The 24,712-nt window shown below is 37.1% G+C and overlaps 3 protein-coding genes across 6 annotated transcripts in view; 1 reads left to right on the top strand and 2 right to left on the bottom strand.

Moving 5' to 3' along the window:
* The window catches only part of LOC5513197, a 47,593-nt gene extending 40,209 nt beyond the window's left edge, over window positions 1-7,384 (bottom strand). Inside the window, exon 1 of one of the 4 annotated variants that reach the window (XM_048727714.1) lies at window positions 7,125-7,384. The gene's annotated coding sequence lies outside the window, so the exon portion shown is untranslated. Of the gene's footprint in view, window positions 1-1,954; window positions 3,313-3,399; window positions 3,929-5,678; window positions 6,159-7,124 lie in introns of those variants that run through there. The other 3 variants (XM_048727716.1, XM_048727713.1, XM_048727717.1) reach the window with 3 other exon arrangements.
* A 2,517-nt stretch (window positions 7,385-9,901) lies between these two features.
* LOC5511199 (RING finger protein 224) lies at window positions 9,902-13,015 on the top strand. The gene is made up of 3 exons (XM_001631541.3): window positions 9,902-10,137; window positions 11,298-11,658; window positions 12,738-13,015. Exons 1-3 carry the CDS (start codon window positions 10,045-10,047, stop codon window positions 12,905-12,907), a joined length of 624 nt encoding a protein of 207 aa, XP_001631591.2. The 5' UTR covers window positions 9,902-10,044; the 3' UTR covers window positions 12,908-13,015.
* Window positions 12,877-24,452, bottom strand: LOC5511184 (DDB1- and CUL4-associated factor 12). The gene is made up of 8 exons (XM_032380416.2): window positions 23,766-24,452; window positions 22,779-22,982; window positions 16,517-16,574; window positions 15,805-15,974; window positions 15,502-15,564; window positions 14,345-14,504; window positions 13,810-13,955; window positions 12,877-13,326 (listed from the first exon to the last, which is right to left on the bottom strand). Exons 1-8 carry the CDS (start codon window positions 23,961-23,963, stop codon window positions 13,162-13,164), a joined length of 1,164 nt encoding a protein of 387 aa, XP_032236307.2. The 5' UTR covers window positions 23,964-24,452; the 3' UTR covers window positions 12,877-13,161.
* Window positions 24,453-24,712: the final 260 nt, after the last annotated feature.

Genomic DNA, 24,712 nt, shown 5'->3' with positions numbered 1-24,712 from the left:
TTGTATAAAAGTAAGTATAAAAGCATCTAATCCCGTCTTTAATTTATGCTCTAAGACCAATATATGTACTCCAGGGGAGATGTCATCTACCATCTGTGCAATAATGATTACTTCACTCTCTTTTTAGTCTGGCTCTGTCCATTTCTTGGACACATTGGCATACATTTTCTTGTTACTATCTTCTCTTGTCTTCCTTATCATATCGCTTCAGAATCGCGTCTTTGATCTTGTCAAAATCACTCATCTCTGCAGGAGACATAGCTGGTTGTGCCTCTTAACATTTCGGCTAAATTTACTGACCATCTTATCCTTGGGACAGTCATAAGTCGCCACTGTGCATTGAGATATTGACAAAATTGGAATCCATGTGTGCTTCAGCTTTCAACTTTGCATATTTCTTAGTACTACAAAGACCATAAAAACCAGTTGCATTTTATAACTAGCCACCACAGATATCCCAGTTTAGACGTGTACGAAGGCGGCCTCTGGATACTTAAATTTGCATATGTAGTATTCAATATGACTTTACCTTGTGAGAATTAATTCTTTCTAATTAATCTAAACATTTCCTTGATACCTCAAAAAGGCGTAGTCTTTTGAGACATACACTTCACTTTGCTTCACCAATCTCTTAGGGATATAATGTATTATTTTCGTCCTCGAGTAAAGAGCAAAGACATATATATATAGACGTATATATATTTGTTTTATAAATATATAAAAATAAACTTATTTTTTTAGTACTATACAGTACTTTTATCGTTTGGCGGCATTTGTGTAGCCAATAAGGAATCATAAATTGTCCCAAATGTTGTACTTAACGTCCTGCGATCGCTAACAACATAGCACGCTAGAAATGTGATAGGCTTCGATGTGATAGGCTTCTATTTAGTTATGATAGAGTTCTTCCCTTAGTTGAAATTGATTTACCCCTAAAAGTGTTTGTATTTTGCAAAGTTATGCCGGAAGTTACTCTCATAAAGAAAGTTCCTTTTTTAAGATGTTGTCTAGAAGCTGACAATCCCGAAATTGTGATGACTTTTTTATCACATAAGAAGATCGAAATGCGGCGCATCCGTTTTAATGTTGTGTAGGAAATATCATGATAAATATTATACCCTAATTTGACAAGCTCATTATATATATTTTATATATATATTTTTTCAATATTACTAAATTAAATAGCAATACTTCATTATGTTATCTTATTTTTCGTGTTCATAGTGGTATGAAATGGAAATTAAAAAAAAAAGTGGAAAGGCAAAATTGCGAAAAAAACAAAAAAATTGTAGTGCTGTTTTTTTATCTTTTGCTGGTAAAAATAAGAAAATCGCATCCAAAACCATAAATAGGTAAACACATTTTTATATGGATAGTAACAATACCAGGATAACGTTTAAATTATACTAAATGCACTTCTTTACCCAACTAAAATTATGGACTGAGATGATACTCTATGCGTTCATTAGATACGTTATTGTTACCACACCCGTTAGGCTGCGTTTATTTCAATTTTCGATACTCCTTAGTATGTGATGTTGAAGCCTAAGCTTTGTGAAAAATCCTTTTAGCCTGTCTCATTCATTCAATCGCGTGTTTGCGACCATCTGGTTTTGTAGGTTGCTGAAGAACATATTAAATTCAGATATCATCGGCGGAAAAAATAAAACAGCACACTACATACAAAATGGATAGAACAGTTTTGGAATCATTTATTTTACCTAGGGTTTTAATATGATCAAAAATCACTAATTTACACGTCCCGTCCAAATAAAGAAGAAAACTTGACATTTTGGGATCGCAAACATTTTCGCCTTTTTTCAAGACATAAAGCTAAGTAATATATTTTGGGCGGCTAAAAGAAAGTTTGACGGAGCTCGAAATAAACAAAGGTGTGCTCAAGCGAAATCAAAACTCTCTTTTTGAGTTTTTAAACTAAAAAGTATTCTCTTACCTCGACCCTTCGATGTTCAATCGTGTTATCTAGTAGAAATGCAGAGTAATCGATGGTTCTTCTGTTGTTACGAATCCTCTCTACTTCTATTGATGATGTTGCTATGCATGTCAGACGTCCTATCCTTCAAATGTCAAAACTATGTTCTTCAGAATCTAAGCTAATCAATATTTCATAATGAGTAAGCAGAAAAACAAATTGAATTCTTTTGTAAACTTATCAGAAGAAAAAAGACTTTTGATTTTATGGTTCTAAAACTGAGACATGCGCCACCTGCTAGATTAGAAGTCAATAAACTGCTGAACTAAACTTCATCACTTCGCGGACTAATTTTAATCCGTTTACGCCGATTTGTCATCGGAAAATCATAATCACACCATAATTAAGATCTAGGATATTGACTATTCTTTCTTTGACAGGCTTGAGTTTGTCGAACAGCTTTGATTTGATATGTTAGACCTGGAGTAATCAATAAGGCTGGATGGGGTAGACCCTGTTGCCATGGCTATGGTTTGTTTAAAACTAGTTATTTTTACCCTTAGTACGTCATGCTTCACCCCGTTATCGAAAACTTTTTTTGGAATTGTACGCTTTCCAAAAAGAGTATAAATAAGCTAAGTTCCTTGTTGTCTCAGGTGATAGTAATGATTCACTACGATTTTTATCTCATTTTCAAAAGGCCATGATAAAATCCAATAGTCGGAATTTTACTTAATATGTTTTTCGCATTTCACAGACATCGGTGTGTTTCCCATGGACTTTTGAAAAGAGCCGCACTATTAATTTGAAACACAAAGACTAGGAATAAAAAAAAAGAAAGAGTTTACACTCAGTTGGCGTGATACATTTACCTGCCGCTGTTCTATTATTTGTTTCCTTTTATGTAAAAATGCCGAAAACGACTCCCCAGAGTATATATGTATGCGGTTACGAAAATAATGCTTTTTTTATGAAAAGAAACAATATCTGCCTTTGTCTTGTATAATTCTAGCGCAATCCAGCACTGTTTTTATTATTCTTTTTCGCTTGGATGGGTCCTAAGACTTTAACTAGTACTATAAACTCTATCTTCGAGAAAATTTGCCTAAAGCTATGATTCAACGCAGACTAATTTAGTCAAATTTGTTTGTAAATTTTGATCATCTTTGATAGGCCAGGAAATTAAGCAGAGCAAACTTTAACGATTAGAAATATCTTGGAAAAACACATGTCAGCTTTTTGGGACGCACAATGAAAGATTTCTCTTCAATCCATGATTTGGTTTTATAAAATCGCACTGTACATACTAAATGAAAAGGAAAGATAAAATGCAAATCAGCAGTCGAAGCTCGAAAAATCGTAAAATCATATAATCTCTTTTGGCCCTACTCACTTTGCATGAAAATTTTGAAACAAAAAGATAACTTTTCAAAGTGACCCATTAAGGAAGTTTCATGGTTTCTTACCTGCAGCCTTGAATCGCATTATTTTGTAAGTAGCTTGGACTTCTCGCTTGTCAGACGGGCTGTACACCTTACCCTAACACAGTCTTGCCATGTAACCTACATGCAACCTACATGCTTCAAGCTCAACCGTGTAAAGAAATAACCAATGAGAAACGGTATCGAATTATAAAGTGTAAATAATTAATACTCAGGGCAGTAGCACATCAAGAATCAGAACAATAGAAAGTTATGATTTTATATTACTTATTTAACAGCCTGGTACACTTTTCTTAGCGCAAAATAATGTTGACTTTTAGAATACCCTGTTTGAGAAGCGCTTAACCTTTCTTGTTTCTAGTACGTGTTTTATATGTACATTGAGAAACTTATCTTATATTTTTGAAGACTAGAAACGATTGTTTACGATGAGTATTTTTATGGCTTTGTGATTGTTCTTCTTGGGAGGTTTGCCAGTAGGACAGATTCCTCTAAGTTAGAAAAACAATATTTATCTCTTTTTACCAGTAGGACAGATTTCACTAAGTTAGAAAAACAATATTTATCTCTTTTTACCAGTAGGACAGATTTTACTAAGTTAGAAAAACAATATTTATCTCTTTTTGCCAGTAGGACAGATTCCTCTAAGTTAGAAAAACAATATTTATCTCTTTTTACCAGTAGGACAGATTTCACTAAGTTAGAAAAAAAATATTTATCTCTTTTTACCAGTAGGACGGATTCCTCTAAGTTAGAAAAACAATATTTATCTCTTTTTACCAGTAGGACAGATTCCTCTAAATTAGAAAAACAATATTTATCTCTTTTTGCCAGTAGGACAGATTCCTCTAAGTTAGAAAAACAATATTTATCTCTTTTTACCAGTAGGACGGATTCCTCTAAGTTAGAAAAACAATATTTATCTCTTTTTACCAGTAGGACAGATTCCTCTAAGTTAGAAAAACAATATTTATCTCTTTTTGCCAGTAGGACAGATTCCTCTAAGTTAGAAAAACAATATTTATCTCTTTTTGCCAGTAGGACAGATTCCTCTAAGTTAGAAAAACAATATTTATCTTATTTTGCCAGTAGGACAGATTCCTCTAAGTTAGAAAAACAATATTTATCTCTTTTTACCAGTAAGACAGATTCCTCTAAGTTAGAAAAACAATATTTATCTCTTTTTACCAGTAGGACAGATTTTACTAAGTTAGAAAAACAATATTTATCTCTTTTTGCCAGTAGGACAGATTCCTCTAAGTTAAAAAAAACAATATTTATCTCTTTTTACCAGTAGGACAGATTTCACTAAGTTAGAAAAAAAATATTTATCTCTTTTTACCAGTAGGACGGATTCCTCTAAGTTAGAAAAACAATATTTATCTCTTTTTACCAGTAGGACAGATTCCTCTAAATTAGAAAAACAATATTTATCTCTTTTTGCCAGTAGGACAGATTCCTCTAAGTTAGAAAAACAATATTTACCTCTTTTTACCAGTAGGACAGATTCCTCTGAGTTAGAAAAACAATATTTATCTCTTTTTACCAGTAAGACAGATTCCTCTAAGTTAGAAAAACAATATTTATCTCTTTTTGCCAGTAGGACAGATTCCTCTAAGTTAGAAAAACAATATTTATCTCTTTTTACCAGTAGGACGGATTCCTCTAAGTTAGAAAAACAATATTTATCTCTTTTTACCAGTAGGACAGATTCCTCTAAGTTAGAAAAACAATATTTATCTCTTTTTGCCAGTAGGACAGATTCCTCTAAGTTAGAAAAACAATATTTATCTTATTTTGCCAGTAGGACAGATTCCTCTAAGTTAGAAAAACAATATTTATCTCTTTTTACCAGTAAGACAGATTCCTCTAAGTTAGAAAAACAATATTAATTTTTTTTGCCAGTAGGACAGATTTCACTAAGTTAGAAAAACAATATTGTGTTTGCGACCATCTGGTTTTGTAGGTTGCTGAAGAACATATTAAATTCAGATATCATCGGCTAAAAAAAAATATAAAAAGCACACTACATACAAAATGGATAGAACAGTTTTGGAATCATTTATTCTACCTAGGGTTTTAATATGAACAAAAATCACTAATTTACACGTCCCGTCCAAATATAGAAACAACTTGACCTTTTGGGATCGCGAACATTTTCGCCTTTTTTCAAGACATAAAGCTTAGTAATATATTTTGGGCGGCTAAAAGAAAGTTTGACGGAGCTCAAAATAAACAAAGGTGTGCTCAAGCGAAATCAAAACTCTCTTTTTGAGTTTTTAAACTAAAAAGTATTCTCTTACCTCGACCCTTCGATGTTCACTCGTGTTATCTAGTAGAAATGCAGAGTAATCGATGGTTTTTCTTTCGTTACGAATCCTCTCTACTTCTATTGATAATGTTGCTATGCATGTTAGACCTCCTATCCTTCAAATGTCAAAACTATGTTCTCCAGAATCTAATCTCATCAATATTTCATAATGAGTAAGCAGAAAACCAAATTGAATTCTTTTGTAAACTTATCAGAAGAAAAAAGACTTTTGATTTTATGGTTCTAAAACTGAGACATGCGCCACCTGCTAGATTAGAAGTCAATAAACTGCTGAACTAAACTTCATCACTTCGCGGACTAATTTTAATCCGTTTACGCCGATTTGTCATCGGAAAATCATAATCACACCATAATTAAGATCTAGGATATTGACTATTCTTTCTTTCTGACAGGCTTGAGTTTGTCGAACAGCTTCGATTTGATATGTTAGACCTGGAGTAATAAATAAGGCTGGATGGGGTAGATCCTGTTGCCATGGCTATGGTTTGTTTAAAACTAGTTATTTGTACCCTTAGTAAGTCATGCTTCACCCCGTTATCGAAAACTTTTTTTGGAATTGTACGCCTTCCAAAAAGAGTATAAATAAGCTAAGTTCCTTGTTGTCTCAGGTGATAGTAATGATTCACTACGATTTTTATCTCATTTTCAAAAGGTCATGATAAAATCCAATAGTCGGAATTTTACTTAATATGTTTTTTGCATTTCACAGACATCGGTGTGTTTCCCATAGACTTTTGAAAAGAGCCGCACTATTAATTTGAAACACAAAGACTAGGAATTAAAAAGAGAAAGAGTTTACACTCAGTTGGCGTGATACATTTACCTGCCGCTGTCCTATTATTTGTTTCCTTTCATGTAAAAATGCCGAAAACGACTCCCCAGAGTATATATGTATGCGGTTACGAAAATAATGCTTATTTTACGAAAAGAAACAATATCTGCCTTTGTCTTGTATAATTCTAGCGCAATCCAGCACTGTTTTTATTATTCTTTTTCCCTTGGATGGGACCTAAGACTTTTACTAGTACTATAAACTCTATCTTCGAGAAAACTTACCTAAAGCTATGATTCAACGCAGACTAATTTAGTCAAATTTGTTTGTAAATTTTGATCATCTTTGATAGGCCAGGAAATTAAGCAGAGCAAACTTTAACGATTAGAAATATCGTGGAAAAACACACGTCAGCTTTTTGGGACGCACAATGAAGGATTTCTCTTTAATCCATGATTTGGTTTTATAAAATCGCACTGTACATACTAAATGAAAAGGAAAGATAAAATGCAAATCAGCAGTCGAAGCTCGAAAAATCGTAAAATCATATAATCTCTTTTGGCCCTACCCGCCTTGCATGAAAATTTTGAAACAAAAAGATAACTTTTCAAAGTGACCCATTAAGGAAGTTTCATGGTTTCTTACCTGCAGCCTTGAATCGCAATATTTTGTAAGTAGCTTGGACTTCTCGCTTGTCAGACGGGCTGTACACCTTACCCTAACACAGTCTTGCCATGTAACCTACATGCAACCTACATGCTTCAAGCTCAACCGTGTAAAGAAATAACCAATGAGAAACGGTATCGAATTATAAAGTGTAAATAATTAATACTCAGGGCAGTAGCACATCAAGAATCAGAACAATAGAAAGTTATGATTTTATATTACTTATTTAACAGCCTGGTACACTTTTCTTAGCGCAAAATAATGTTGACTTTTAGAATACCCTGTTTGAGTAGCGCTTAACCTTTCTTGTTTCTAGTAGGTGTTATAAATGTACACTGAGAAACTCCTTAAGTATTTTATATTTTTGAAGAATAGAAACGATTGTTTACGATGAGTATTTTTTATGGCTTTGTGATTGTTCTTCCTGGGAGGTTTGCCAGTAGGACAGATTTCTCTAAGTTAGAAAAACAATATTTATCTCTTTTTGCCAGTAGGACAGATTCCTCTAAGTTAGAAAAACAATATTTATCTCTTTTTACCAGTAGGACAGATTTCTCTGAGTTAGAAAAACAATATTTATCTCTTTTTGCCAGTAGGACAGATTCCTCTAAGCTAGAAAAACAATATTTATCTCTTTTTACCAGTAGGACAGATTCCTCTAAGTTAGAAAAACAATATTTATCTCTTTTTACCAGTAGGACAGATTCCTCTAAGTTAGAAAAACAATATTTATCTCTTTGTGCCAGTAGGACAGATTCCTCTAAGTTAGAAAAACAATATTTATCTCTTTTTGCCAGTAGGACAGATTCCTCTAAGTTAGAAAAACAATATTTATCTCTTTTTGCCAGTAGGACAGATTCCTCTAAGTTAGAAAAACAATATTTATCTCTTTTTACCAGTAGGACAGATTCCTCTAAGTTAGAAAAACAATATTTATCTCTTTTTGCCAGTAGAACAGATTCCTCTAAGTTAGAAAAACAGTATTTATCTCTTTTTACCAGTAGGACAGATTCCTCTAAGTTAGAAAAACAATATTCATCTCTTTTTACCAGTAGGACAGATTCCTCTAAGTTAGAAAAACAATATTTATCCCTTTTTACCAGTAGGACAGATTCCTCTAAGTTAGAAAAACAATATTTATCTCTTTTTGCCAGTAGGACATATACCTCTAAGTTAGAAAAAAACAATGTTTATCTATTTTATTGTTGAACTTCTTTAAATCACGAACCTTCGGCATGATTTTCATTGATCTTTCTGAAAAGCGCCTAGTAACCTTTTCTTGTTTCTAGTAGGCGTCATACAAGTACATAATGAAACGCCCTTAGTATCTTATATTTTTTGGAGGCTAGACACAATAGTTGACGATGTGTACTTTTCTATGGCTTTGTGATAATTCTTCCTGGCAAACTTTCCAGTAGGACAGATCCCATTAGTAAAAAAAAAAACAGTAATCTTTTTTATTGTCAATCTTCTTCAAATCACGAAAATTCGCCAAAGATTATCATTGAACTTTCAAAGGTGCAAATCGGATGACAAATACCAAGAGACCATGATATAAGAGAACGAATTACCGTGGCCCATGATGTCGTCCGTGAAAGCTATTTTTAGATTGGGTTAGCTTGTAAATCAAGCATCCATATATGGTTCATCGCGCCATATTTGGTATGGGCACCTCGCGACCTAGTTCACAACAAACTTTTTTCCCTCTGCACTTCTTTACTTCGTTCGCCACCTGTTTTTTATCTTTTTAGCTGCTCCTCGTAGCTCCATGATCACAATGCTCTACTCGTAGGATGGTGTCCTTGTATCTGTTAAGTTATCTAAATGTTATATAAATAATTAAGGGAGACGGCGAATTTGGAGTTCATTCAAGATGCATCGAGCTGACTCCTAAAAATTCTTTTTTTTCTCTGCATTCGGTGAGATTGAATACCTAGGCATTTTTAGAGTCTATGTTATGTATTTTAATACAAGAAGGCCTTTATTTTTTCTTTGATTTACGATATTTTTAGATGAACGAACTTCAATTCTTCACGGAAATGTTCAGAAATCATGTCACTCAAGAAACCCTTGTCACTACTGGAATAAGATTTACTACATGATTCATGATTATGAAGACTTTCAAGCTTTTATTTGTGAAATTCCAGTCTTAATAACCACACTATCCGTGTGAATATAATGGTATTAAGTTCTGGATGTATCTTAGGCAAGCTGTCATTCGTCATTTCATCACTTCACTGAGTGCAGAGCTCCGTAGAGAGGCCAGAAAGCTATAATAGAGTTTAAAATTGGCCGAAACTCACTATTAAAGTGTTTAAACAAGAATAAAAATTGTTGTTGAGGTGTATAAAAAGGAATTTTAGGAGCAGAGGAGAGACAAGCAATGCAAATTTAAGCGGGTATCAAAATGCACGAAAAACATATTGGAAACAATGCTTTTTATAGTGCATTTTCCCTTTCTCTTTGCTTATTCTGCGCAGTAATTCGCAGACAAAAAATTGCGAAATGAAGTAGCTCACATTTGGCCACCCAGATATCCTGGGTTCTCGCACCGCCTTGAAGCCGAAAGCGCGGCGAAAAAAGGCCGACCGGAGAGCGCTCGGTCTATTATGTTAAGCCTGGGCACGACATGCTGCTGGCACCCAAAGTGACAGAGCTGAAAAACGTATGCGCGTGCTCTGGCGAAAACAGACACAACCGTAGGGTTGAATCGATTGAGTCAAGGTACGAAAGGCTGACTTCAGTCATGCAACGCGCGCGTCGTTTGGTGCAAGCTTAAAAATGCGCGCACTGCATTCTGGTAGTTGAGGTAGGTTTCTATGGTAATGCACGCACAAACTTATAGCTGGAATGGCCTATTGTTGCGCAATGGACGGATTCTACAATCTGCGCTGCTGCAATGGCTCAAACATATCCAAATAAAACTACTTCTCTAGAGAGACATGCCCTTAAAATTTCCAAGAAAACAAATACAAAAGGCTACGAAAGAAAGGTAAAGGTTGTATAAATAGAAAATCTACAGACAAGCTGTCGAAACTAGAAAGATAGACAGAAACTTAATTAACATGTCAGAACCACCTAGCTGGGGAGAAAAACTCCCCCACTAATACGGGGACAACAAAAATAGATTGAAATAAATAAATCGCTAACTATTAAAAGCTATATTTGAATAAAATATAGTATATCTGAGTGTAACCGGGCTATGTACAGGTGGCTATATACATCGAGAAAACATTAATCTTTAAGAAGAGCAGAGAGCACAACTTCTGCACCCATCATCTATCAACGCATCTAGATTACTCAGCTTTCTTATGTTGTTGATTGTGAGGGATGGGGCATTCCTATTAATCTTATTTTTGACCATAGTTTGGGGCCAATGACCTGATCGAATGTTTACTGCATTTTAACAGAGTTAAACCTTGGCATTGCAGAATCAGATTGCATTAGATTATATGAACTGGGATTACTACTAAAAATATTGCAAATATATTTAGGGCACAATTTATGTTTAACCTTGTACATAAGAATGCATATATCTTGAAGATAGCCCACGTAGGCGTCAGCGGCGTAGCCAGGATTTTTAACAGGAGGGGGCCCAAAAGGTCCTTTCAAGGCATTTTCTCTTGTATTTTAGATAATGTCTCATACATTTCTTGTATTTTTGGCTGCGTGGTGTAGACAAAATATAAAGAAACACAAGGTTGGAGAAGAATGTTGCTCCAAACAAGGGCCAACGCTCGATACGTCAGCGCAACTACTCTGTTTCACAGAGGCGTTCAACATACTCTCTCAACCCTGTGTTGATTTAAAACAAAGGCAAATAGTGAATGGCAAAATTTCTTTTTCATAAATAAGTAACTGGCGAATACTGAAACATAAACATAAGTAAACTGGTCAACTCTTTCTTTCGTCGTGTAGAAGTGAAAAGGTCAATTGAAGCGTGTTTAGACGACAACTTAGCTCTTCCTTTGGGTGCTTACAATTTTCAGAGCCCTTCCCCAATATCTTCCTTCCACCCCTTAGGGTATTTAATAAACACTGCTCCACTGATTAACAACAAAATGACGACTGACATATGCATTATTTGGTTCCGGGTTGACGCATATTAGTACGAAGCGCCCGTATTAATTTCATGTTTTCACATTATTTCAGGCAAGGCCAAGTCAAGCTACTCCACCAATAATTAAAAGCAAAACTCTTCGAGTATCAAAGCAGTCCTCACTCAAAAAACTTCAGAGAGCACTTAATGACGAACTTCGGTGTTCGGTCTGTTACGAAGTATTCAGCGACCCAAGGACATTAACAGCATGTCTACATAGCTTCTGTAAGGAATGCCTTCACAAAATGCTATCAAAGCGATCCAAGTACATTCATTGTCCACTGTGTCGCAAAAAGACTGCCGTCCCAAGAAGAGGCGTGAAAGGGCTACCGCTGAACAGTGTGATCCGAAGGCTCGTCGATGTTCATAGTTCGGAGGGGATGACGAGCGCCAGACATCGAAAAAGACATCCAGGTATCAAATGAAACAAAAGCCTCAGCAAGCCGCCACGGTTTACAGAGGTCAAATGAGCAGCTTCTCTTATAGCTCAGAGAAAATAAATCAAGGGGGGAATACGGGGACGGGGGGCTGTTTGTAAATGCAACGAGATCAAGATAATCACCAGGCGTCAGTCTAAGCGATAAATAGTCGAGAGGTTTATCCAACCAAGGTGAATAATACTACACCCAAATAATAGCTCGGGTTCTTAGAAACATATCAAATAATAGCTCGGGTTCTTAGAAATATATCAAATAATAGCTCGGGTTCTTAGAAATATATCAAATAATAGCTCGGGTTCTTAGAAATATATCAAATAATAGCTCGGGTTCTTAGAAACATATCAAATAATAGCTCGGGTTCTTAGAAATATATCAAATAATAGCTCGGGTTCTTAGAAACATATCAAACAATAGCTCGGGTTCTTAGAAATATATCAAATAATAGCTCGGGTTCTTAGAAATATATCAAATCGAACAAGGAAAAACAGACCTTCTCAACAAAACGCTCAAAATATCACAAAAAGAAAAAAAAAGCAAATACAACTCAAGACACAAATAAATACCTATTTCCATGGCCTCCAAACACACCTTGGAGGCTTTTTGTTATCTATTATTGCACATCTTGCCGCCAGGCAAAGGTTTTTCAACTTTTTGGGATTTTTTGCATTAATTATGGGATACCCATTTTTTTAACTTCGGCATGACATTACTTGTCCTCACACCTCTCCCCACAATTAGCAAGTTTTTTTAAATACAGCTCAAAAAGCGAAACGAATCAAACAGACCCAGAATAGCCATGTAAACGATTCTGTAATCTATTTGGTTGCAAGAAAGAAAGCTTTTTGGACGAGCGGCTACCAGGCGTCTGCTTGCGCATGCTAGGTGGTGGTGGTGATTCATTACAAAATTACCTTGGAATGAATATGACTCGCTAGTCACAAACAAACTGAAATTCCCGCCAAAACATTTGTTTGGCTAAATAGGGGCACAAACAGAGAGATAGACACGAATGTGTATCCCACAGAAACATATTATTGCTTTGTTTATTCTCAGTGTCAACGCACATGATAGAGCAGCAAGCAAAGGCAGTAAAGACCGCAGCTTATCGACTACATTCTATTGTACGGACGCGCGAAAGACGCATTTGCCGTGAAATGGACGCTCTTGTCAAATCATACAACAGACTCGAGACGCAAAGAAACTTAGTTTATTACAATACATAGTCAGGAACAAAATATCATGGCTTGTACCTCATTTTCTTGTTCTTTAAAAATATATAACTTAGATATTATTTATATTATCTAATAAAATATCACGGATTCCAGCGAGAACTATCAAGAGTTACCATCACATAAGAACCGAGAAGTTGATACCCCTAATACTTCAATCAGGTTTTTAGATGTATGTATGAATGACAACACACTGAAGTCTTTATCTCTGATAAACTGATTCCTATAACGCTGCCCTGGCCTATTCACTATTCCCAAAGCGCTGCATAATTCCCGTACAGGACAAGGGCTAGCGGTCCTCCCGCGGTAAATAACTTGGTTCCTGTCGGGTCATAGCAGTGCGTGTAGATTGCGTTACGGAAACATTCCGTGTCTTGGTCCGTGAAGTAGTCAAACAGCGTGCTATCTGGACGCTAAAACACAAATAGCCTTGGTTATAGCATGAAGGTTCTATTCCCCTTGGTTATGTTTGAGCTATCGCTCACTTGGGGTCGATTTTCACAAGCGAAGTATTATCGGAGGAAGCGCTTGTGATAATTAACGTTACTGCAAATTTCAACATCCCGGGAATTCATTCTTAGACTTATTGAAACACCATCAGGTTGTCCGCCAATCAAAGTAGACGAGTAATTTTATTGGAAGCTGAAATTACTAAATTAATTTTAATTGGAAGCTGAAATTACTGAGACGAGAAAAAATATAGGTTTCCGTCGTACCTCCGGAAGTAAACTGGTGACAATGCGGCTTTAATCGTATGCGACCTGCCTACGACATATCTTAGCACTGTAGTCAGATCAGTCGTAGGCTGATTTACACTCTACGACTCGAGTAGCAGAGGTGTCGCTGTCTAGATCAGACATCACCCCCTTATGGAATTGCAGATGATTACCACTTACCAGCCAGCCTTTGCCAGATCGTAGGTAGAACAGCTCCTGTGTCGGCTTAGAAAGGAACCTGTTCGCTCTAATGTCGTAGAAATAAACGGAGCCGTGGCCTGTCCCTATAGTGACCATCATGTCCTTAAAGCTCACGGAGCGTACACCTTACAGAGGATAAGGAAAAAAGTCTCGAATTAGCGATATTTCTATGCTGAGCCTACTATTAACGCTCACGGAGCGTACACCTTACAGAGAACAAGGAAAAAGTCTCGTATCAGCGATGTTTCTTCGCTTAGCCCGTCAGGTGTGTCTATTCTAAAAAGTGTAAAGAGGGGGAGGGGAGGGTGGTGTAAATGCATTCTGTGTAACCCTCACAGTAACAAGCTAGTTATGTATAAAGAATATGAAATTATTCGGAAATAACTTTCGATGGCTAAAACAACTTCGTCTTAGAATATTGCTGACAAAGAAATTCATGACCCCGGTACTGCACAAGGATGATTTTCCTATACCTCTAGTAGTAATGACGTTGGGGAAAGGTTGCTATGGTTACCTGCTCCTATGTCATTGGTCATGACATTGTGTATGGGCTTTGAGGTCTTCGCATCAAGGAGTGACACGTGTGACTGCGAGCCAACTGCGTAGAGTGAGCACTCCTCCTGAAAGGCCAGGCATACGTTCTCATGGTGGAAGGGTAGTGGGACTACCTCTACCTGCAAGGGAAGGGTGAGGTGTGTTGTGAGGTCAAATGGGCCAGGCACCTATTCCTGTGGTGAGAGGGACTAGGTAGGTAGGGGTAGGAGTTCGATGAGTGGAAAAAGGGTAGCAAGAAGGATTACTTTCAAAGCTAGGCATATTAAAAGGATAAAGTGAGGTGGATTAAAGTGGGCCAGATATACATTATGTTGGGGGGGGGAAGGGATAGCTTTTCTTGCAATAAGAGAGTTCGAGGGTGCAGTGAGAGAGTTCGAGGGTGCAGTGAGAGAGTTCGAGGGTGCAGTGAGAGAGTTCGAGGGTGCAGTGAGAGAGTTCGAGGGTGCAGTGAGAGAGTTCGAGGGTGCAGTGAGAGAGTTCGAGGGTGCAGTGAGAGAGTTCGAGGGTGCAGTGAGAGAGTTCGAGGGTCCAGTGAGAGAGTTCGAGGGTGCAATGAGAGAGTTCGAGGGTGCAGTGAGTAAAAATGACAGTAGAGTTCCTAGTGTCATGCACACTGCCCTAAACTGGAATCGCATATAAAATAGGTCATTTCCCCCCTATACCTAAAATATGGATTGTTATGTAACATCGAGTGTCCCAGCTAGTGTCCAATCATTTTCAAGTCACTCACTAAAACAATTTTTGAGAGGCTGATAGCTTGCTGGAAAGAGAGGTATAAAAGTCATTGTGTGTTATTAGAGGATTCACTTTTTAGAAGATCAACTTCCCTTCAAATGGAAATAAAAAGAGCCTTCATTAAAGATTGCATTATGTTTTTAGAGCACTTTGAACAACTTAACAGCATTATGCCAGAACATGAAAAGTGTGAGAAATCAACAGAAATGATCATGTTTTCTAACATGACATGTTTCCAGTGCATTATTGCTATAAGGATGTGTATTCATTTTAGTGGAATGACGCTTGTGAGTGGGAGAATTTTGTTCCCGTTACGTCATGCTTATGTTGTTATGTCACTAGTGTGCACTAGGCTTTAGTTGAAGGCATGCTATTACTTACTTGCTTCTCTGAGATCATGTCCCAGATGTGGATAAATGCCAGTGGTGATAAAGCTGCAAGGTGCTGAAATACAGAATGTTAACATACTTTATGGTTATTCTCGATTACTCTCGAAAAAATGTCCAAAACATACAGTACAGAACTTAGCTTAAAAATCGTGCAAATCACACATAATGTCAAAAAATCATTTATTTAAAATGCTTTCTTTTGAAACTAGAAATAAAATCAAAGAAACAAGGTTACACACAAATTCAGACATGGTCTTATGAAGGTCTTATGATGTATAGTAAAAAAGAATGGTACCCCCGTCTTGTTGTTAAAGGCGAGATCCCTGATTCTGTTGGTCGAGAGATTGCTCTTCAGTGTACTCAGAGGGGCGATCACTGGGGGTCTTATTCCGGGAAGGCTGCTAGCGGGTGTGGCACTGCACATGACTGGTATCTCCCATAATGCAATGGAGCCATCTCTAGATCCTTAAGGAGGTTAAAAATACAATGAAATTATTTTTGATTTAAACACATGAAAATGAGGAGATTTAAAATGACAATGGTTAGCTGTGATTTGATAGAAGAGATGATAGAAGAGTTCATACTGTTTGCTTTCTTGACATAATGACCCAGCAAACAAATCCCTACATTAATCAACCCCATAAGAAAACATCCAGCAAAGGGGGGGGGGCAAGGGCTAACTTTGAAAAAAAATTGGAAAATTGAGAAAAAAAATAATCCATACCAAAATAAAACCTGTGAATATTATTGGTGTTGAGTTCTGTCTGTATATAGTATGGTCCTTCAAAAAAAATTGGATAGGGGGCTGGGGGTCAATTCTATCCAGTTTTGATATTTTGATTTTTTTTTTTTACTTTACAAGCAAGAGGTAGTGTTAATTCGAAGCGAACATACTTTAAGTTTACAGCGTTTTTTTCTGTGTTTTTATTTTTTTCTGTTAGTTTTTTTTAAAAATAGCAAAGAACTCTTCTATCATCTCTATGAAAAAAAAACATACATTTCCTTACCTGTTGTAACATGATTATCGTCTATCCATTCAGTCGCAAACACCCAATCAGTATGTGCCTGTGGGGTATATTGAGCCTTAGATGCTGCACTATAAATAGCAAACTCACACACGCTCTAGATTATACAACCTAGAATATTATAGTGTGTGCAGACTAACAACCTAGAGCATTATAGTGTGTGCAGACTAACAACCTAGAGCATTATAGTGTGTGCAGACTAACAACCTAGAGCATTATAGTGTGTGTAGACTAACAACCCAGAGCATTGTATGCAGACTAACAACCTAGAGCATTATAGTGTGTGCAGACTAACAACCCTAGAGCATTATAGTGTGTGCAGACTAACAACCTAGAGCATTATAGTGTGTGCAGACTAACAACCTAGAGCATTATAGTGTGTGTAGACTAACAACCCAGAGCATTGTATGCAGACTAACAACCTAGAGCATTATAGTGTGTGCAGACTAACAACCCTAGAGCATTATAGTGTGTGCAGACTAACAACCTAGAGCATTATAGTGTGTGCAGACTAACAACCTAGAGCATTATAGTGTGTGCAGACTAACAACCTAGAGCATTATAGTGTGTGTAGACTAACAACCCAGAGCATTGTATGCAGACTAACAACCTAGAGCATTATAGTGTGTGCAGACTAACAACCCTAGAGCATTATAGTGTGTGCAGACTAACAACCTAGAGCATTATAGTGTGTGCAGACTAACAACCTAGAGCATTATAGTGTGTGTAGACTAACAACCCAGAGCATTGTATGCAGACTAACAACCTAGAGCATTATAGTGTGTGCAGACTAACAACCCTAGAGCATTATAGTGTGTGCAGACTAACAACCTAGAGCATTATAGTGTGTGCAGACTAACAACCTAGAGCATTATAGTGTGTGCAGACTAACAACCTAGGGCATTATAGTGTGTGCAGACTAACAACATAGAGCATTATAGTGTATGCAAAATAACAACCTAGAGCATTGTAGTGTGTGCAGACTAACAACCTAGAGCATTATAGTGTGTGCAGACTAACAACCTAGAGCATTATAGTGTGTGCAAAATAACAACCTAGAGCATTATAGTGTGTGCAGACTAACAACCTAGAGCATTATAGTGTGTGCAGACTAACAACCTAGAGCATTATAGTGTGTGCAGACTAACAACTTAGGGCATTATAGTGTATGCAGACTAACAACATAGAGCATTATAGTGTATGCAAAATAACAACCTAGAGCATTATAGTGTGTGCAGACTAACAACCTAGAGAATTATAGTGTGTGCAGACTAACAACCTAGGGCATTATAGTGTGTGCAGACTAACAACCCAGAATATTATAGTGTGTGCAGACTAACAACCTAGAGCATTATAGTGTGTGCAGACTAACAACCTAGAGCATTATAGTGTGTGCAGACTAACAACCTAGAGCATTATAGTGTATGCAAAATAACAACCTAGGGCATTATAGTGTGTGCAGACTAACAACCTAGAGCATTATAGTGTGTGCAGACTAACAACCTAGAGCATTATAGTGTATGCAGACTAACAACCTAGAGCATTATAGTGTGTGCAGACTAACAACCTAGAGCATTATAGTGTATGCAGACTAACAACCTAGAGCATTATAGTGTGTGCACACTAACAACCTAGAATATTAAGTGTGTGCATACTAACAACCTAGAGCATTATAGTGTGTGCAGACTAACAACCCAGAGTATTATAGTGTGTGCAGACTTACAACCTAGAGCATTATAGTGTATGCAGACTAACAACCCAGAGCATTATAGTGTGTGCAGACTAACAACCTAGAGCATTATAGTGTGTGCAGACTAACAACCTAGAGCATTATAGTGTGTTCAGACTAACAACCTAGAGCATTATAGTGTGTGCAGACTAACAACCTAGAGCATTACAGTGTGTGCAGACTAACAACCTAGAGAATTATAGTGTGTGCAGACTAACAACCTAGAGAATTATAGTGTATGCAGACTAACAACCTAGAGCATTATAGTGTGTGCAGACTAACAACCTAGAGCATTACAGTGTGTGCAGACTAACAACCTAGAGCATTATAGTGTGTGCAGATTAACAACCTAGAGCATTATAGTGTGTGCAGACTAACAACCTAGAGCATTATAGTGTGTGCAGACTAACAACCCAGAGTATTATAGTGTGTGCAGACTTACAACCTAGAGCATTATAGTGTATGCAGACTAACAACCCAGAGCATTATAGTGTGTGCAGACTAACAACCTAGAGCATTATAGTGTGTGCAGACTAACAACCTAGAGCATTATAGTGTGTGCAGACTAACAACCTAGAGCATTATAGTGTATGCAGACTAACAACCTAGAGCATTATAGTGTGTGCAGACTAATAACCTAGAGAATTATAGTGTGTGCAGACTAACAACCTAGAATATTATAGTGTGTGCAGACTAACAACCTAGAGCATTATAGTGTGTGCAGATTAACAACCTAGAGCATTATAGTGTGTGCAGACTAACAACCTAGAGCATTGTATGCAGACTAACAACCTAGAGCATTATAGTGTGTGCAGATTAACAACCTAGAGAATTATAGTGTATGCAGACTAACAACCTAGAGCATTATAGTGTGTGCAGACTAACAACCTAGAGCATTATAGTGTGTTCAGACTAAGTGCAGACTAACAACCTAGAGCATTATAGTGTGTGCAGACTAACAACCTAGAGCATTATAGTGTGTGCGGACTAACAACCTAGAGCATTATAGTGTGTGCAGACTAACAACCTAGAGCATTATAGTGTGTGCAGACTAACAACCTAGAGCATTATAGTGTATGCAGACTAACAACCTAGAGCATTATAGTGTGTGCCGACTAACAACCTAGAGCATTATAGTGTGTGCAGACTAACAACCTAGAGCATTATAGTGTATGCAGACTAACAACCTAGAGCATTATAGTGTGTGCAGACTAACAACCTAGAGCATTATAGTGTGTGCAGACTAACAACCTAGAGCATTATAGTGTGTGCAGACTAACAACCTAGAGCATTATAGTGTGTGCAGACTAACAACCTAGAGCATTATAGTGTGTGCAGACTAACAACCTAGAGCATTATAGTGTATGCAGACTAACAACCTAGAGCATTATAGTGTATGCAGAATAACAACCTAGAGCATTATAGTGTGTGCAGATTAACAACTAGAGAATTATAGTGTATGCAGACTAACAACCTAGAGCATTATAGTGTGTGCAGACTAACAACCTAGAGCATTAAAGTGTGCAGACTAACAACCTAGAGCATTACAGTGTGTGCAGACTAACAACCTAGAGAATTATAGTGTGTGCAGACTAACAACCTAGAGAATTATAGTGTATGCAGACTAACAACCTAGAGCATTATAGTGTGTGCAGACTAACAACCTAGAGCATTACAGTGTGTGCAGACTAACAACCTAGAGCATTATAGTGTGTGCAGATTAACAACCTAGACCATTATAGTGTGTGCAGACTAACAACCTAGAGCATTATAGTGTGTGCAGACTAACAACCCAGAGTATTATAGTGTGTGCAGACTAACAACCTAGAGCATTATAGTGTGTGCAGACTAACAACCCAGAGCATTATAGTGTGTGCAGACTAACAACCTAGAGCATTGTATGCAGACTAACAACCTAGAGCATTATAGTGTGTGCAGATTAACAACCTAGAGCATTATAGTGTGTGCAGACTAACAACCTAGAGCATTGTATGCAGACTAACAACCTAGAGCATTGTATGCAGACTAACAACCTAGAGCATTATAGTGTGTGCAGATTAACAACCTAGAGAATTATAGTGTATGCAGACTAACAACCTAGAGCATTATAGTGTGTGCAGACTAACAACCTAGAGCATTATTTATAGTGTGTGCGGACTAACAACCTAGAGCATTATAGTGTATGCAGACTAACAACCTAGAGCATTATAGTGTGTGCAGACTAACAACCTAGAGCATTATAGTGTGTGCAGACTAACAACCTAGAGCATTGTATGCAGACTAACAACCTAGAGCATTATAGTGTGTGCAGATTAACAACCTAGAGCATTATAGTGTGTGCAGACTAACAACCTAGAGCATTGTATGCAGACTAACAACCTAGAGCATTGTATGCAGACTAACAACCTAGAGCATTATAGTGTGTGCAGATTAACAACCTAGAGAATTATAGTGTATGCAGACTAACAACCTAGAGCATTATAGTGTGTGCAGACTAACAACCTAGAGCATTATAGTGTGTGCAGACTAACAACCCAGAGCATTATAGTGTGTGCAGACTAATAACCTAGAGAATTATAGTGTGTGCAGACTAACAACCTAGAATATTATAGTGTGTGCAGACTAACAACCTAGAGCATTATAGTGTGTGCAGATTAACAACCTAGAGCATTATAGTGTATGCAGACTAACAACCTAAAGCATTATAGTGTGTGCAGACTAACAACCTAGAGCATTATAGTGTGTGCAGACTAACAACCTAGAGCATTATAGTGTGTGCAGACTAACAACCTAGAGCATTATAGTGTGTGTAGACTAACAACCTAAAGCATTATAGTGTGTGCAGACTAACAACCTAGAGCATTATAGTGTGTGCAGATTAACAACCTAGAGCATTATAGTGTGTGTAGACTAACAACCTAGAGCATTATAGTGTGTGCAGACTAACAACCTAAAGCATTATAGTGTGTGCAGACTAACAACCTAGAGCATTATAGTGTGTGCACACTAACAACCTAAAGCATTATAGTGTGTGCCGACTAACAACCTAGAATATTATAGTGTGTGCAGACTAACAACCTAGAGCATTATAGTGTGTGCAGATTAACAACCTAGAGCATTGTAGTGTGTGCAGACTAACAACCTAGAGCATTATAGTGTGTGCAGACTAACAACCTAGAGAATTATAGTGTGTGCAGACTAACAACCTAGAATATTATAGTGTGTGCAGACTAATAACCTAGAGCATTATAGTGTGTGCAGACTAACAACCTAGAATATTATAGTGTGTGCAGACTAACAACCTAGAGCATTAGTGTGTGCAGACTAACAACCTAGAATATTATAGTGTGTGCAGATTAACAACCTAGAGCATTATAGTGTGTGCAGACTAACAACCTAGAGCATTGTATGCAGACTAACAACCTAGAGCATTGTATGCAGACTAACAACCTAGAGCATTATAGTGTGTGCAGATTAACAACCTAGAGAATTATAGTGTATGCAGACTAACAACCTAGAGCATTATAGTGTGTGCAGACTAACAACCTAGAGCATTATAGTGTGTGCAGACTAACAACCCAGAGCATTATAGTGTGTGCAGACTAATAACCTAGAGAATTATAGTGTGTGCAGACTAACAACCTAGAATATTATAGTGTGTGCAGACTAACAACCTAGAGCATTATAGTGTGTGCAGATTAACAACCTAGAGCATTATAGTGTATGCAGACTAACAACCTAAAGCATTATAGTGTGTGCAGACTAACAACCTAGAGCATTATAGTGTGTGCAGACTAACAACCTAGAGCATTATAGTGTGTGTAGACTAACAACCTAAAGCATTATAGTGTGTGCAGACTAACAACCTAGAGCATTATAGTGTGTGCAGATTAACAACCTAGAGCATTATAGTGTGTGTAGACTAACAACCTAGAGCATTATAGTGTGTGCAGACTAACAACCTAAAGCATTATAGTGTGTGCAGACTAACAACCTAGAGCATTATAGTGTGTGCACACTAATAACTTAAAGCATTATAGTGTGTGCCGACTAACAACCTAGAATATTATAGTGTGTGCAGACTAACAACCTAGAGCATTATAGTGTGTGCAGATTAACAACCTAGAGCATTGTAGTGTGTGCAGACTAACAACCTAGAGCATTATAGTGTGTGCAGACTAACAACCTAGAGAATTATAGTGTGTGCAGACTAACAACCTAGAATATTATAGTGTGTGCAGACTAATAACCTAGAGCATTATAGTGTGTGCAGACTAACAACCTAGAATATTATAGTGTGTGCAGATTAACAACCTAGAGCATTATAGTGTATGCAGACTAACAACCTAGAGCATTATAGTGTGTGCAGACTAACAACCTAGAGAATTATAGTGTGTGCAGACTAATAACCTAGAGAATTATAGTGTGTGCAGACTACCAACCTAGAGAATTATAGCTCAATAACGACTTGTTTTGCAGTGCACACACTCTCTACAACTAGTTGCAGTACAGTACCTCTCCAACACAGACTGGGTCAAATGTTGGTATCCTGTACACTGCTAGGTGGTTGGGGTTTTCACCACTGGTTGCGAGCAGCTTTTTCTCATTTATCTGGATATCATGGATACCCGTGGACACATCAGGCATGACACTTTCCTCACTCCCCTCAAGGGTTGGTATATTCACCCTTTTTTTAGTCTTCATGTCAATCACATAAAGCTGGAATATTACAAACACACAAGAAAGTTCATTACTGTAAAACCCTATTAAGCCCTCATTTCTTTTAATTCAAACCCATCTTTTTCCAAAGATGCATAAGATAATAAAAAGTAACACTTTTCCAAGAGTACAAGTGAATCGTAAAAGCTCTCTTTTTTAAGCCCCCCTCTCTAATAAGTCCTTCCCCTTTCAAATAAACTCCCACACTCACTATATCCCCCCTCTCTTTCCTGAAATTGCATTAAAAAACACTCTCCAAGTGTATAAAAATAAGGACACAAACATCATTGTTTATAAAAGAGACAAGCATAATATACAAAGCACCTGAGAATTTGGTGAGTGAAATAACACCCATTGTCAAAAAGCAATAACAGGGAAATAACACCTAGTCTCACTCTCCAATCTGTTGGGTATACATGAAGCAGATGGAAAATATAGTCAAGGAAACAAAAACAGAGAGCTCTACTAATACCCAGGTGAATGGACGATAGTTCTCATGTCATAGACTAAAAGCGGATGGCACCTGGAGTGAAGGGGACAAACACAGAGTATACAAAAGACAATACAAAAGTTTCCCTCTACTATTTATGCTCTATGAGTTCAAAATATCATTGTGTGAATGCACATATTGTTATATTCAGCGAGAGTGAATGGTTTGAAAGGGGGTGTCAATACTGTTTGTTTTTTCAGGGGAAATTTTGAAACTTCTTAGTGTGATTGAAGAGCTGCAATTGACAGCAACACGGGCGGACAAGCAAACAATCAATAAGTTCATAAACTCACCTGATTTGATTTAGTGCCACAAACTACTTTCTGTTCATCAAGCCACTGGGACGCAAACACTTTGTCAGATTGCTCCAGTGATATTTTTGTGGGCTTCAGTAAATATGGTATTTTTCTTGTCACAATGTCTGTCACAGATTTCCTTGACAGTCTTTCTTTTACGATTTGTCTTTGAGTGATGTACTTATGTAACGACATTTTAATTTAACGTTTTTAAAACGAACAACGATAAAAAATAATATACTTTGTAACTTCAGAAGTCACAAACATAGAACGGCCCAGCCCACTTATTTGAAGCGTACTTTCAGTCTGATGGACATTTTTTCGCAAGTAACAGAATAACGCCAAATGCATTAATTCTTGTATCTTCTTAAACTCGGTACGTACCGCAATTTATACTTGGAAAACGTTATTTTTCTGTTGATGTTATTGTTGATGTTGACATCACTTCGTTCGAATCAATCGTATTCTGTGTTTCAATTCTTTGTTTTATCCCTGTCTGTTTCAAATAACATTTATCCAAGAAAACAATGTGCTGTTGATCAATCCCAGGGCTCTTTTTGCAGCAATCCTTGGTTTTGGTTAGAAAAATAACAAGTTTTTAACTTTCGTCTAAAACAACTACGAATGACGAAGTCCGCCATCTTTTCAACGTAGCTTAAATCTGATTGGCTAATTGGTTATACGCCAGGACTCACAGTTGGGGAACCACAGGGTGTCCGAAGCATTTTACAGTCATTTTGACATTTTGATCATAGTAATAGAGGAGACTCTAACTATGGTTCTAGACTTCTACTATGTTTTGATGAAAGATGAAAATCAGTATGGTTGTTTTCTACTTGTAAAGTTATAACCGACGATGAAAGTCAAGCGTTGGATCGACATATAGCAAAAGTGAAATAAAAACCATCCAATGACCAAATAAATCTCGCCTCGACTTTCCGCCA

Source organism: Nematostella vectensis, chromosome 5 (genome assembly GCF_932526225.1).
Source record: "Nematostella vectensis chromosome 5, jaNemVect1.1, whole genome shotgun sequence".
Classification (NCBI taxonomy): Eukaryota; Metazoa; Cnidaria; class Anthozoa; order Actiniaria; family Edwardsiidae; genus Nematostella; species Nematostella vectensis.
The sequence above is the reverse complement of the archived record's forward strand: the minus strand, read 5'-3'. Positions and strand labels throughout refer to the sequence as shown.

Excerpts from the sequence above, each read along its gene's own strand:
- LOC5511199 (XM_001631541.3), top strand. The coding sequence starts at position 10,045 with ATGGCTCAAACATATCCAAATAAAACTACTTCTCTAGAGAGACATGCC. Across the intron at positions 10,138-11,297 it reads CAAAAGGCTACGAAAGAAAG|GCAAGGCCAAGTCAAGCTAC; the intron begins GTAAAGGTTGTA and ends ACATTATTTCAG. Across the intron at positions 11,659-12,737 it reads ACATCGAAAAAGACATCCAG|TGTCAACGCACATGATAGAG; the intron begins GTATCAAATGAA and ends GTTTATTCTCAG.
- LOC5511184 (XM_032380416.2), bottom strand. The coding sequence starts at position 23,963 with ATGTCGTTACATAAGTACATCACTCAAAGACAAATCGTAAAAGAAAGA. Across the intron at positions 15,975-16,516 it reads CGATAATCATGTTACAACAG|GATCTAGAGATGGCTCCATT; the intron begins GTAAGGAAATGT and ends AACCTCCTTAAG. Across the intron at positions 13,327-13,809 it reads GATCTGGCAAAGGCTGGCTG|CGTCCAGATAGCACGCTGTT; the intron begins GTAAGTGGTAAT and ends TTTGTGTTTTAG.